This window comes from Carlito syrichta, unplaced genomic scaffold (assembly GCF_000164805.1).
Source record: "Carlito syrichta isolate Samal-C Ts95f unplaced genomic scaffold, Tarsius_syrichta-2.0.1 Scaffold307112, whole genome shotgun sequence".
NCBI classification, from domain to species: domain Eukaryota; kingdom Metazoa; phylum Chordata; class Mammalia; order Primates; family Tarsiidae; genus Carlito; species Carlito syrichta.
Window position 1 is genome coordinate 1,567,089 of NW_007251208.1, and position 15,498 is coordinate 1,582,586.

The 15,498-nt window shown below is 35.6% G+C and overlaps 1 protein-coding gene across 2 annotated transcripts in view; it reads left to right on the plus strand.

Annotated features, from left to right (window-relative positions):
• Positions 1-876: 876 nt before the first annotated feature.
• The window catches only part of FAM3C (family with sequence similarity 3 member C), a 44,842-nt gene continuing 30,220 nt past the window's right edge, over positions 877-15,498 (plus strand). The window contains exons 1-2 of one of the 2 annotated variants that reach the window (XM_008063876.1): positions 877-933; positions 12,161-12,265. In XM_008063876.1, the coding sequence (XP_008062067.1) occupies positions 921-933; positions 12,161-12,265 (118 nt within the window). In that variant the 5' untranslated portion in view covers positions 877-920. Of the gene's footprint in view, positions 934-11,748; positions 11,789-12,160; positions 12,266-15,498 lie in introns of those variants that run through there. The other variant, XM_008063875.2, reaches the window with a different exon arrangement.

Consider the following 15,498-nt stretch of genomic DNA (forward strand, 5'->3'; position numbering starts at 1 on the left):
TCCAAGTAACCAGAACTACAGGCATGCGCTACCACGCCTGGCTAATTTTTGATTTATTGTAGATATGAGATCTCTCCAAGTTGCCCAGGTGGGTCTTGAACCCACGGGCTCAGGCAATCCACTTGCCTCGGTCTCCCAAAGTGCTGGGATTATGGGCTGAGCCACCGAGCCTGGCTGAGTTATTTCTTAAGAGGGAAGCATACCTACAGATTTTTTTTCTAACATCTATTTCTTGTTGATATTAAAATAATACCAAAGAACAGTTTCTCCATTTACTATATTGGAATTACTCTGTCAACAGTGATAATTGTTGGGATATTCAAAATTGTGATTCACTGTTTCTGGATATTTTACAAATTTAAATTGAGAAACATGAAGAGGAAGAGGTCCCTGATATTAAAATAAGAAGCCTTTGTTGTAAATGGTTATCATAGTGACACTTGAATTGTGCCATTTCAAAAATGAAGGGTATCATGTACTGGAGTGAGCCAGCTGACCTAAATTCTAGCCCCATTTCTACAAATAATTTGTGCCATGACTAGATAAGCAGCTTAACTTCTTTGAACTCCATCTGCAAACTGAAGGTTTGCAGCTCAATATCAAAAGTTTCTTGTAGATGCAAAACCATTGAGAATGATAAGACATTATCTTCTAATTACAATCTTGATGACAGGTTTTAATCTTTGTCCATTCATTTAGGGAGCTGAAGACACAGAATGTAAGAAAGAATTTTTTAAAAATAAATGTCAGTGTCAGTATAAAACTTAGAAATGTCAATAGTATATATTTAATTACTTTAGTGTATATACTCCAAACTCAATCTAGGGAATGTGCATTCTAGACCTCATGATATTTGCTTTTTCTTTTGATTTTTTTAGGAGCATATTTTATGAAAAGCACCATAGACTGAAAGACCAAACATGAGGGTAGCAGGTAAGATATTTAATCTAGTAGTAATAATTTTGATTTTTTTGGAATCTGTTTGTTAAGCAATGATGAAAGGAGCAGTAAAAAAAAATGTGGTATACAAAACTGAACCATAATAAACGAAATCATTTATTTAGCCTTCTAATTTTGGGGGTAGTCAACAAATCGCAGATTGGACATTTAGTCAGTATTACATAAATTTTTTTTTCACAGATCTCTGTTGAAATTACAGGTTGGGCATCTTAAATCTGATAATTTGAAAGGCTCCAAAATTCGAAACTTTTTGAGCGCTGACATCATGCTCAAAGGACATGGTCATTCAGGCATTTTGGGCTTTGGGTTTTTGGATTTGTGGTGCTTAACTGTTAAGAATAATGCATATATTCCAAAATCTAGAAAAATCAGAAGACTGTATATATAATGTCTATATAAAGTATGATTTGACAACCTAGGAAGGCTGATTTTTATTTTTGCTAAGTTCTGCCTTGTTGAAAATGTTGGTTGTAAAGTTTAAAAGTCTAAATCATAGGAGACTATATGTATGTACTTAAATTAAAACTAGTGTATGTGAAGGATTCAATAAAACAGGTGATTTTGCTCAGTATGTATTTTTTCAGATTCAGTCTGCGTAAGTGAGGTTATATGTAAGAACTTTAATCTGGTTATTAAACAGCATGTTGAGGAAGTTGAAAAACACTGGATGTTTATCGTATTACGGTACTTATCTTTAACCATTATAAAAGACATGTTAATAAATAACTTGAGGGACTGATGACCTCATCCCATCTGTATAATAAAAATAAGTGTTTCTCCCACTGCTCCGTCAGCCAAAGCCCTAGAAGAAATTCACTGTACATCGACATTTCTACAAAGTATGTGTCCAATGTAGGAGATAACTTGCAATTTCATAATCAAGATAATTGACCTTTCTCTTAATTATCTTATTCTTACCAGCAAACCAAATCTTTTTTTTTATGGGAGAGTCTCTTAGAAGTATTAACGTCAAACTGGGTGAACAAACAAATCTTCAACTTGGGTCATGATTGTATAGAATCAGGTACAGTTGAATAAACATCATGATTATTAAACAAAGATAACTGAGGGTTGTTACAAATGCTTTTGTAGACATTTAAATAACAGAATCTGTGAAATTATAAACATTATTTTTAATTGTGCAATTTTTGAAGAAAAAATATTTAAAATAAACATGTTGTGATGTCTTATGTTTGGATAATTTCTGAGAACAGCAGGGCTTCATGTTTGTGATTATATGTCTCCAGATGGTTTTTAAAGGACATTGCTTAAGCATTATGATTTGAAATAATCAAAACAAGTATCTCATTCTCACATAATTCTAAATTCATTCTATGTGAAATTAACTTTGTCATCTGGTCCATTTCTCTGATTCTGACAATTACTAGGTTAATTGATGAGTAATTATTCACTGAGTGTTTATTTTGTGTTTGGCACTGTTTGTAGTGTAAATCTTGAGGGAATTACCTTGAATGAATGAATAAGGATGATTAGCTATTAAATTTATTGCTTTTAACTAACTCTTATATTCTCTTATAATTTTACAAAATATCTGGCTGCTTTGAAATACCCTGTAACCATTATTCTTACAGTGAGGTATTAACATCTGCAGTTTGTGCTTTTTGGTTTGTGAAAAATAAGGACAGATGAGTGCAGTACGTGGTTAGGAGGAATAGAATCTTATGTAAAGCAAAGAATGGGGATCATGGTGATGTGTTTAGGCCCCTCTGAGTCCAGAATTGGATGCTAGTTCTGAACTCAGGCCAGCTTTGGGGGAGATCTCTGTCATGGAAGTTCCAGAGCTCTGTTATCACGGAGGCACTGCTAGTTTCTCCAAATTTAACTTTTCTTTCTCTTAGAGGTTTTTACCCTCCTAGTTTCTCTCATGGTTCAGTATAAGTGAATACGTCTTGGTTTAAGACTTAGCGCTGTCGTTGACTCATTATGTGACCTCAGGCAAGTGATCTCATTTTCAGCCTTGATTTTCTTATTTGTAAAATAAAAATAGTGTCTCGAAAAGTGTGCAAGTGTGATTGATGCTTATAGAGCATTTAGCTCTACAGGAGGCATGAAGTAAATGGTATATGTGAGTGTGCAATATATATATTAGGGGGCCATTGGCCCCCTAAAGGTTTGCTGAAAAATCACTAGCTTGAGGCAGATTAATTAATAGGAGAAATGACATACAAATTTTGTTCCATGTATACATGGAAACCTTCAGAAATATAAGTACTGCCGGGCTCGGTGGCTCAGCCTGTAATCCCGTGCCTTTGGGAGGCTGAGGTGAGTAGATTGCCTGAGCCCACGGGTTCGAGACCTGCCTGGGCAGGCGAGACCTCATCTCTACAATAAATAAAAAAAAAATTAGCTGGGCATGGTAGTGCGCGCCTGTAATTCCGGCTACTAGGAAGGCTGAGGCGGAAGGATCGCCGGAGCCCACCAGGTCGAGGCTGCGGTGGCCTGGAGCGGCCACTGCACTCCAGTCTGGGCAGTGACTGAGTGAGACTCCAACTCAAAAAAAAAAAAAAAAAGAAAGAAATGTAAGTACTATTGTGAAGTTACACAAAGAATGGGACTTGCATTTTGGTAAAGCAGGTTATAGGAGTGGGAGGAAGAGGATCTCTGTAGGGGGACAACACGTGGGAAAATGAATGAATGGGGGAAACAGGATGCCTTGCAAATAGCTAGTTATTTTTGGAAGTTAAATGAACTTGAGAAGGCATTATTTTGTAAAAGTGTTAGGCCAGATCACATTCTTCTTCTTCTTTTCTGATAGCAGGTGGAAGAATCCCTTGGAAGAGATGGTGTGTGGGGATAGAGGGGAGATCAGAGAGACCTTGAGGCAAAATGCCATATTTTGGGGTAAATTTCCCTGCACCACTTTATTCTTCTGTGAAGAACTTCCTTAGAAGTTTCACATATTAAAAGCTAAGATGGTGAATGTGAAAGAGAAAAATTGAGTTAAAAGCTGAGTAGCAAAGGATTTCACATGCCAGTGCCACTAAACAATTGTGTCTCATTTTCAAGGGTGACAATGCAGGTGACTGGGTCTTTATAGAGGATGTAGTCAGACAGATCTTTAATAAAAGACATATCTGGAGCAATCTAATAGACTAGTTTTTCTGGAGTCTCTCATATATCTTCGGATTGCACTGGCAATCTGGCAGATTCTTCTGGACTGTAGTTCGAACCAGGCATTCAAGTGAATTTATTGTGCAGTCCTTCCGTCAGCAGGCTGGCATGAAGGTTATTCATATATAAGTTGTTTAGCTCTAGTTTGCAGGTCTTTAAGAAAGGCATAGTTTAATTTCTAGTGATTCCAAGTCAGAAAATGTGAAGAAAAATTTGGAAATGTTAGTCAGAGACTTGTAGCCAGGAAATAATTCAGATTGCAGTCCAAATTGTAGAAAATAATAAAAAATAAATTAATGAGCAAGATAAATCTAATAATAATCTACACTTCTTATGAAACATTATATTCTCTCTCTAGACCTCTATTTCTACCAAAGACATCATAGTGGGGGCAATTTATTTGCAAAATAAATCTTTAGATTGGTTACATATAGCTTACTTGCATAAAGTACAGCAAGAATGATTATTTGCCATATAGGCTCTTTTTTAAATTGGTTCTGTTAGAAACTCTTTACATAAGGAATCTTACATTGAACCTTTTAAATGCCTCTTGAGCTCAGCCAAGGACTTGAGCCTGCAAATGCCTATATAAATTGGGCAAATTTCTCTTTTTGAGTTTCCAAATAACTTGGGGTTTCTGGGCCTTTTAGTGAGCAAACATCATTACTAACCACAGGTTAGAAGCCCTGGAGAGGAGCTGAAAAGGTACCAGGGCAACCTTTTCAAGGGACTTTTTTCAGCTCTTTATAGATCTCAATCTCAATTCCTCAAAGCAGTCTGCTATGAAGTGTCATTCCAGGTAAAGCCTTGGTAAAATAACCAGTAACTTCAATCATTTTCTGTTACAAAAGAAAAGACTAAACTTATGCAAATAACTTTATTTACTATATATTGATACTCACAAATAGTTTCCAAAATCTGAAGAAATCAGGTAGACAGAAAGGTATATACTTCAAATTTTGCTCATAAGAGCTACTTTACTCAGTTTTTAAAAGCTGTAAATAGCTCAAAAGAAAAAGGTTTTTCTTGACTCTGAGAAACAAAAAGAATTTGCAATGTTTCTAATAAAGTAAAAATAAAATTATTTTAGTCTTCTGTTAATTCAGTCTATATGATTAACTCCTATTCTGTTTCATGTTAAGTCAGCAATCTTTATAAACTCATAAGCCTCTAATAAGAGTCTGGAATTTTTTGTTTTGTTTGTTTTTTACTTAGTCCAATGGCACAATCTCCAAAGTTGTTAGAAATTTGCATTGACAAGCACTTCTCAGAGTTCTATAGGTAATTATAAATCACTTTTAAAAAGGATCAGAATAAAATAATAATTGTGAATGACAAAAGTCTTAGGACAGCTATTGTCAAAGATACAGTTGACAAGGAAATTTGGTAATTCTTTGGCACATAACAATTTAATACAGTAATCATTATTATTAATAATAACATGTACTAAGACATTGGAATTATAGGAATATCATACAGTCTTGGTAGACATACCAATGACACATATAGATATAACACATATAGATGTAACCCAAAGGAAACTAAATATTATTTCATATTTAACAATGTTTCCTGTATGATTGTTAACATACCTAATAAGCCAAATATGGTTTTAAAGGGTTAGAAAAGGAGGTTAAAAGGAACAGAAACAGATTTCATTTTTTTTGAAATTTAATTTTGAAGACATGGGGTACAATTCAGGATTAGGTATGTAAAGCAATCATCAATTTTATAGATTTATAAGATTTTCCTTTTGCCAATTTCAAAAGTTCCCCTGCTCTTCAACTTATTATCTTTCTCAGTTGTCTGTTTAATTGCTTTAAGCAACTTTACATTTGTATTTCTAGAGAGACAATTCTTAGGTGAAACAAGATAAATTTATATGTAAAGCAGAGTTAAAATATCAGGCCTGAATGTCTTACCATAATTTACTTAAATTAGAAAAAATGGCAAAGTAAGTATTCAGTTAACATGGCCAGAAAAAGCACTTTAAAAAAGGTATGAATTATGAACTTAAAACAGCAAGCAGATACCTTTATAAATGAAACTTTGATATTGGAAAGTTTGAAAAATATCACAAGTTTAAAACACTTGATATAAATAGGATTACAGGTCACTATAAATTGTCATTCGTTTAGCCAAGATGACAATTTAATTTTTTTTTTTTTTTTTTTAGTAAGAATCTTACTCTCGTCCAATTTAAAGATTTTAAAAGGCAAAAGACCTTTTGATAGAGGAGGCTCACTTTTTTAAACAGTAAACATTAGGGGAGAAACACAAATTCAATTGCCCTCAAACTATCTTTTTTAATTCTTTTTTTTTTTAATTTTTAATTTTTAAAAATTTTTCTTAATTTTTTTTCAGTTTACTTAAAAGGTAAACAATAATCTTTCATTATCTCTTGACATTTACATGAAAATCTTGTTCAAAAGAGAAAACCAAATTTTAACTTTGCAGTAGTGTGTTATTAATATTAAACTAACTTTAAAAGAACAGATCAGGGTTCTAAAATAAACCCACAAAAACTGCTATTCTGACATAGGAGCCTACATTCTGGCCAAGAATCAGTATTTTATTTATAGAAAAACTAAATAGTCCCCTTTAAATTTTAGCCAGCTTAATCACATGTAAAATCCTTTTTTAATATAAGACTAATCTGCCATACACCTTTAACAATTTGTTTAAACCTTTAGTTTTATCTGTCATTTTATCTTAGGAAAAAAATTTGTTTTCTTTCCCAACTTTCTATATTTATTTAGTTTTAGCTATTACTTATGTTTCTTTCATTTTAAAATAACTTTAAAAATATCAAAATTAGACAAAATTTATTTTAACAAAAAATACATTCCCATGCTTATAGCTTTTTGTCAAAAAATAAATCTTTTGTCTTTGTTCATTTTGCACATAAAATTGATTGTTTTATACCTGGTAGCCTTAATTACATGTTAACTCTTATTGACTCTTATCCGTAGTGAAGAACCTAGGATACAAGCAGTTTTAGTTAATATATATATATAGTCTGGACATAGGACAGTGTCTGGTTCTAGGCTTCTGTTAGGTTAAAGATCTTGGTGGGACCTCCAAAAATGTTAGGTTAAAATATATCCCAGGGGAGCCTCCAAAACGATAGGTCAGACCTGCCGGGGTGGGGTTGTGAGATCTGGTGCCATGAGAAAGATGCAAAGAATTGCATAAAAGTCAAACTGGAAAATATAGTTTATTTAGAAAGTAAATTAGAGAGAGGGAGGGAGGAAGGGAGGAATGGGAAAAGGGAGGAAGTGGGGTTGGCGGGGAGAGGAGACCTGGCCATAACTCAAAGAACACATGGCCAGACCATAGCTTAGCAGAGCAATGGTGCCTGGCTACTTGAGGTCAAATGCTTTTAAACATTCCCCTTTGATGGGACTGGTTGTTAAGGTGGTTGGGTGGTGATCTGCTCCACATCATCATGAAGGGACAGGTAAGCACAGGTACTGACATCAGGTGATGGACAGCAGGTGGATGGGTGGGTTAGTCACATGACTGCAGCCATGGTGATGCGGTCTGTCTATGTCATGAAGGTCACCGAGGGATGATTAGATTAACTTGGGGTCTTATGGGTGGGGGCACATACTTGAAATAGAAAAGCTAATTAGTACAAAACAAGCTGGGAGGGGGATTGTAAAACAATTATCAATAGCTACCTCTGAGAAACCAGTTTTGTCCTTAGCTAGTGGATTAGAAGGTAAATTAAAGTGAACTGCTAGAAAAACATGACAAAGCTAAGCAATGTTAAAATGACTGCTCATTGACTATATTGACTCCATGTTATGTCCTTTCAGCTTCATTACCTTAATAGCTTAAATCTAAAGACATAAGTTTACAGACTTAAGTAAGAACAAAAGGTGTTACAGAAGCAAAGTTTTATATCCTAAAACATCTAGCAGAAATAGTATGGGACCAGTAGACTTAGACAAAATTAAGTTAAATTCTGAAGGTATTTCTATTTCAACAATTTTAAAACGATTTACTAGAGATTACTAAAGTTACATGAATTAAGACATCTGAGTTAAAGTTTCTACTTTCTGATAAAACATTTAATTTAAGTGCTTATTTTTTCTGTAAGCCAATTAGAGTTTTCTCATATATCTTATTTATAAAACATTACATACATATAAACCTACAGACCCATAGATAGAAGCAGATTTTATTAGATTTTTAAGATTCTTCTTTTGTCAATTTCAAAAGCTCCCCCCACCCTAATTTAAACTATCTATCTCAGTGTCCTGTTTAATTGACTTAGGCAACCTTAAGTTTGTATTTCTAAAGAGATAATTCTTAGGTGAAACAAGACAAATTTAAAGCACAGAGTTAAAATGTCAGACAACATCATACTGTAGTTTGCTTAAACTAGAAAAAAATGGTATAAGTAAACGTTCAATTAACATGACCAGAAAAAGCACTTAAAAAAAGATACATGTTATGAATTTAAAACCACAAACAGACGCCTTTACAAATAGAGATTAAAATGTAAGTTTCTTTTACCAAAGGGTTCAGCCAGTTACATTCCAGAAACTTGTATTTTGTCTTTTTAGGCTATTGTCCTCAAGGTGGGGAGCCAAGAAAGCATGCCAACTTCAGGGTCTAAACCGTGCATTTCTTATTAGGAAGTAACTAATAACCATTAATTGTAAGCAACTGCCAGTTTTCTCTAAAATAGTGTATACTTTTTAACCTACTCATTATACAAACTAAGGTCAATTTTCAGTATAGTCCAAAGTAATTTCTGGTATTCCCCAAAGCTAAAAAGAGCGAGGCAGTGCAGCATGGGACTTTAGACCAGAGACAAATCTGCCTAATTACAACTCCTGAGGTTCATTAAGGAAAAATCAGAGGCTTCTATCAAAAAGGAATCTATGGCGTCTTTTCTGTTTTCCTCAAGGATCCCAGGCTCTTCTGTCTTAGGTCTTCTCATGGGGATATCAAGAGTAGCAAAAGGAAGGAGGGAGCAAACAGGTAATGTTTGGTTGACTGAATTCCTAGAAGTAGGATTCAAAAGAAAAAAGGCATAAAGACCTTATAAAAATATTGATTATTGAATATTAACTTTTTAATTAAGCTGACTTTTAGCCATAGAGCTCTAAAGAACATATCTTTTCACATCTCTTATTACCAGAAACCAGGAGGGAGAGAATTCTAGGACTAGTCATGACACTGACATCTTTCTTTCAATATCCTTTCCTTCAATTGTGTACAATGCGAGATCTCTAAAATCTTTTTCAGTGGTGCACTTATATCCAATAGTGTCTTGATTCAAAAGCTTCTTGAAGCTCAGGTAGTAGAGGGCATAGAGGATGCAGTCTCCATGATCCCTCAAAACTCAGTTTCAGAAATAGAGACAGAAGACAATAAAACCCCATAAGGATGGGACCCTTTAATACAAAATTCCTCTAAGGTTATTACATGGCATGAAAAGTTTGCTGCTTGGAATCGTATGTGTCTTGGGCTTACGGTCTTTTCATGCTGGCCACTTGATGTGAGCCCGGTAATTCACTCTGTCCATGTGGTGGAAATAGACAGAGTCAACCTATCAAGGACATACAGACAAGAGCAAAGTCTCATCTGGTTTTTGTTTCAGAGACTCACAGCAACATTCTTTAAGAGACGCTGTTCTTGCTAGAACCACACCTGACCAGTCTTCAGAGCTGGCTCAAACAGCAGGCTTATACTGGGATTCCAGGGCTGTGTTCTACCCTACGGTAACCCTCTTTATGACAGAATAGTGCAGAAAGAAAAAAGCCATTTCTGAGTGGAAAAAAGGGATCAAACAATATGAATATTCACACCACAAAGCATACCACAGTTGCTACAAGCCAATACTGGTCATGCAAATGCTTTTTTCTCCTCTATTAATTAAGACCTTGCAGATGAGACAATGATTTTTATTCATTCACTAGGATGCTCACATAGAGACAGAAGCCAAAGCCTGTCTTAGTAAGACATTTTTACCCCTTTGTCGGTAGAACAGTTTCCTGGGTTCTACTCCCTGCAGCCTCCAGAAAAGAACAGCTTTTTTTTTTCATCCTGCCAACTATGCCAAAACTGTGGGGCCATGGCCGCTGGCCCCCAGAAGGTCCACTGAAAAATCACTGGCACGAGGCAGATTGATTAATAGGAGAAAAGACATACAAATTTTAAATAACATATGTACATGGGAGCTTTCAGAATGAAAACCCAACTTCCCAGTGAGTTACAGAAACTTAAGTACTATCAGGCTACCGAAAGAAAAGGGGCTTGTATTCTAGTGAAACAGGTTATGGACAGGGAAGAAGAGAAATTCTATTGAGGGGCAACACAGGTTGGGAGAATGAATGGATGGGGGAAACAGAATGACTTGCAAGTAGTTATCTTTGGAAGTTGAATGAACTTGAGAAACAGGCATTATTTTGTAAAATCCTTGGTACAGGGCTGATTACATTTTTCCTCTGTTTTCCTCATAACAAGTAGAGGAAGTAGCTTAGGAGAGGCATTGCGAGTGGGTGAAGCTCAGAGAGACCTTGAGGCAAATGCCACATTTTGGTGTAAATTTCCCTGAACCTTTTCGTTATATATACTGTGTGTGTGTGTGTGTGTGTGTGTGTGTGTGTGTGTGTGTGTGTGTGTGTGTGTGTGTAGTCTTATGTTCAGCTTGGTATAGAAGTTAGTCTAGAACTTGATCCTTTAATGTTTCAATCTTGAACAATGAAGTTTCATGTTTCTGCTTTATGGGACAGGGAAAGGTTATCTCTCACTTGTGCCCTTGGTTACTAGAAAATAAGATGGTAAAACTCATGTGACATGTAATCTTCAAGTCCTTGGTCTAAGTCTTAAATGATCAAGAATGAATATGACACCTGTTACCAATCGTCTATTTAGCAAATAGTTGTTGAGAGTATTGCTATGTATGAGGTACTCTGCTGTGGAAAGAGCTCAAAGCCTAATGAAATTTGACTGTCTTATTCATGCTGTCTTTTTTATGTCAGCAACTTGTAGTTGATCTTGAAAACAGGAAGCAGATTTTAGAGGGGAGAAGGTAGGAAATGGAGGAGGAAAGCAGAGATTGATTCATTTAGTGGTTAAACTTCCTCATTGCCACATCATTTCTCTATAAATAATGTTTTTCTTTTAAGACTATTGTTTTAGAGCAGGTTTCACAGAAAAATTGAGGGAAAAGTACAGAGATTTTCCACATACCCCCTGCCCCACCTACACACGTATTGCCATCAATAGAATGTTTCTAAATAGAAGTGAGTGGGCTCTAAGAAGCAGTAGCTTTCCAAGCATCGTCATTTCCCTTTCTTCCCTCCCCTCTAAGAAAGCAGTGTCAGGTTTATGAAACCAGAATGAACATATTTCTTTCTTACTCTTCCTTACCCAGTAGGTTGGGCTTGGGCATTTTTCAGAAGAATGTAGTGCTTTGGTTTTAGAATGGAGTACTGTATAAACCACTAGGCTTTGTTAGAATCTCTGGATTCTAGTCCTTGGTCTACCTCTGATTTATCTGTAGTCTTAAGCACTTACCTCACTTCTAGAACATTTTCATCCTTAAAGATAATGAGGTGATTGCTGATCTTGTCTACCTCTTTTTCAGTAATACATATTAAAATACTGTTAAGAGAGAGGAATGGAAGATTTATACATATCAGTATTCTAATGAGATGCCTCTTAAATCCTAAGGGTAAGAAGGATAATTTCTTTCCTGTCAGTTTCCATCTCCTATATGTCATCAAGCAAACTGGTAGTAATATTCCTTAGCCATGACACTTTTGTGTAGTCAGCTAGCAATGCATAAACCGTTTTTTTTGCACATAAAATTTGGCAGATGGTTCGAGCAGTCCTTTGTGTAGATAGCCAGCCAATCTGAGAATTCTTTGCTCAGGAAAACTGTTGTATGGTTTTTGTTATAACTCAAGTAAAATTAAGATCGAGTAGATAAAGTAGGCATTTGTTAATCTAAAAATTTTTTCATAAACTTACATTTTTCATAGAAATGCATAACAAAAATCCTGTGACTTATACTCATGCTGAATTATTTCTGCCTTTTACCTAGGTGCTGCAAAGTTGGTGGTAGCTGTAGCAGTATTTTTACTGACATTTTATGTTATTTCTCAAGTATTTGAAATAAAAATGGATGCAAGTTTAGGAAATCTATTTGGTAAGTTTTTTTTTTTCCCTTAAGTCTTTTGATGTGGTTGTCTAAAATATGATCAGTTCTCAACATTGAGTCAATCTGCTGTTTGGTCTGTCTAGAAAAGGAAATGTAGTTATATCGGTAAGTGTGGTTTATTAGAACATTCTAAAATACATAAGAGATCTTAGAATTAATTCAGTATAAAGCATGAATCTTCTGTTCAACAGTTTGAACCTATAAATGAATCTATTTTGTACATGTCTAGGGCATTAATCATGGCTTTCTAAATGTATGTGCCAAAAGATATTATACCTCCAAACTTAAATTGCTTTCCTATGTAAGTTGGCTGCTTGAAAACTTGAAGCAAAGTGTAGCCCTCAGTTACCAAGTAGTCGGGAGTCACAATAACGCATTTTAAATACCAGCTATATAAATCCATCCTGCTTTCCTACCCTTATTTTTCCTCTGTGGCATTTTCCTTTTTACCCATGCATTAAATATTGCCATATTATAAATGTACCATTACAAGGTATTGTAACCCAGTTTTTAACAGAATTCTTAAGTGAGTAAAATAGATTGACCTTTGAAATGTTTTCATTGGAACCAATTATATGTAATACTATATTAGATGGTTGTATATGAATATCTTATAGACTCTTAAATAATTAAGTGCCAAGTGTGCATTTCTCTTCTACAAGTATACCATTATGAAGTGAAGAATGGAATTTGATGTTTATATATTAACATGGGAAATAATTATTTCACTGAGGCTGTTTATAAAAATCATAGTCGTGTTGCTTAATGACGGGAATATATTCTGAGAAATGCATCCCTAGTTGATTTCCTTGTTATGTGAACATCATAGAGTATACTTACATACACCGAGATGGTACAGCCTCCACCCTAGGCCATATGGGATAGCCTATTCCTCCTAGGCTACAAACTTATACAGCATGTGACTGTGCTGGATACAGTAGGCAACTATAATACAATGGTATTTGTATATTTAAACCTAAAAAAGGTACAGTAAAAACATAGCATCATAATCTTATGGGACCACTGTTGTATATACAGTATGTCGTTGACTGACTTGTTATTAGGCAGCACATAACTAATTCTGAATCTCTTTTGGAGACTGTTCTTATAGACCTTTATTATGTGAAATTAGAGAGACTATTGATAGTCTTCATAGATACTTGTACTACTTACATTGAGTAAACTTTGACTGAAATGTTAAGATATTAAAGGATTAAGCATTAAAGGTGAGACTATGAACCCTAGAAACAATGTTTTATCCTAGTGGGCAGAAGTCAAGTGAAGGAACTTGGAGCCATTTTTAGGATAGCAGGTTTTACTTTCCATAAATGAGTGTGTGAAAGAGATCCCCAAGACTTAATTCACTATCTGTCACATCTAATCTCAAGACTTCTTTATACCCGTGCTTTTCAAACTTTAATGACAAAAGAATCTCCAGAGAATCTTGATAAATGCAAATTCTTATTCAATATCTGGGACAAGGCCTGAGTTTCTACATTTCTTTTCTTTTCTTTTCTTTTCTTTTCTTTTTTGAGTTCAAGTCTCACTCTGTTGCCCAGACTGGAGTATAGTGGCCACTCCCGGCCACCGCAGCCTCTACCTGCTGGGCTCTGACGATCCTTCCGCCTCAGCCTTCCAAGTAGCTAGAACTACAGGTGTACGCTACCACGCCCGGCTAATTTTTTGATTTATTGTGGAGATGAGGTCTCGCCAAGTTGCCCAGGCGGTCTTGAACCCTTGGGCTCAGGCAATCCACTCACCTCAGCCTCCCAAAGCACGGGATTACAGGCTGAGCCACCGAGCCTGGCTGAGTTTCTACATTTCTAACAAGCTTCCAGATGATTCTGAGATTCCTATCAAAGGACTACATACTGAGTATCAAAGCTTTAGACAGTTCTAACATGGAGTCCTCAATTTCTGCATAAACATTTTCAGGTGACTGTCAGTCATTTTCAGTGACTATTTAAAAGTACTTCTTTGTGTAAGGTTGACCATCTCTAATCCAAAAATTCAAAGTCCGAAATGCTCCGGAATCTGAAACTTTTTGAACATCAACATGATTCTCAAAGGAAATGCTCATTGGAGCATTTCATGTATTTGTATTAGAGATGCTCAGCTGATAAGCATAATGCCAAATGTTCCAGAACTTGAAAAAAATCCCAACTCCAAAACACTTCTGGTCCCAAGCATTTTGGAGAAGGGATACCTAACCTGTATTGCACGAATCCTGCCTTTTGTACTCCCAAATAATTTTAATCCACTGATCTTGTTTCTGCCTCCTGGAGCTGCCTTCTATACCAGTGGTCTCTCAGATAGTTAAATTGTAGTCACTATCCTTCAGGGCTGCTTTTTTACAAGTTTTCATCTTTTCAAGTAATGGAATCCTCCCTTCCGGCTGTTCCTCTTGATACATGAGAGAGACCCAAAGAAACCTGGAATTTATTTATTTAAAAATGTGTATTTATTCTTGCATGTTTAAACTTCAGTCACCTTCAAAGTACTTTCCGCTGGATGTGATACAGCTATTGAGATGCTTTTTCAACTGTTCAAAACAGTTTTTGAACTTGTCAATTTTGTTGCCTTTTAGTGCTTCTGCTGTTTTGTTTCTTCCACTTCAGCAAAACATTTCCCTTTGAGGACTTTTTTAATCCGGGGAAACAAAAAAAAGTTGCTTGGTGATTGATTAGGTGAACGGGGAGGTTGGGACTTGAAGATCATACTGTTCTGAACAGGTGTATTGTCATGGTGGAAGAACCAGTCACCTATCTGCCACAATTCAGGATGTTTCTTCCATAAGTCATGACGCAACCATCTCAAAGTTTCCAGATAAAAACTTTGGTTGAACATTTGATCCAGAGGAACAAATTCCAAGTGTACCACAAGGGGCCCACCCTCCAAAAAAATAATTCTGGTTTTTTAGGGATCTGACCCTCATATTCGTTATTTCCTTCTGAACCTATCTATTTTTCAGCACCCATCCTAAAAGGAAACATTCAGGATCCAGCATAAGTGGTCATTCAAAGAACAGTGAGACTTGTTTTAGTATGTGGCCTTCTATTACTACCTGAGGGCCAGCCTAGTGGCCTTTGAGAGCCTAACTGGTTTCAATAGGATGATGGGGCAGAAACCACAGTGAAGGCATAAGGACTTTTTCTGTGTTGCTCCTGATGAAATATGTGTAGCTAATTCTTTTAAGAAATGTTGATAGTAAGGGAAGAGGA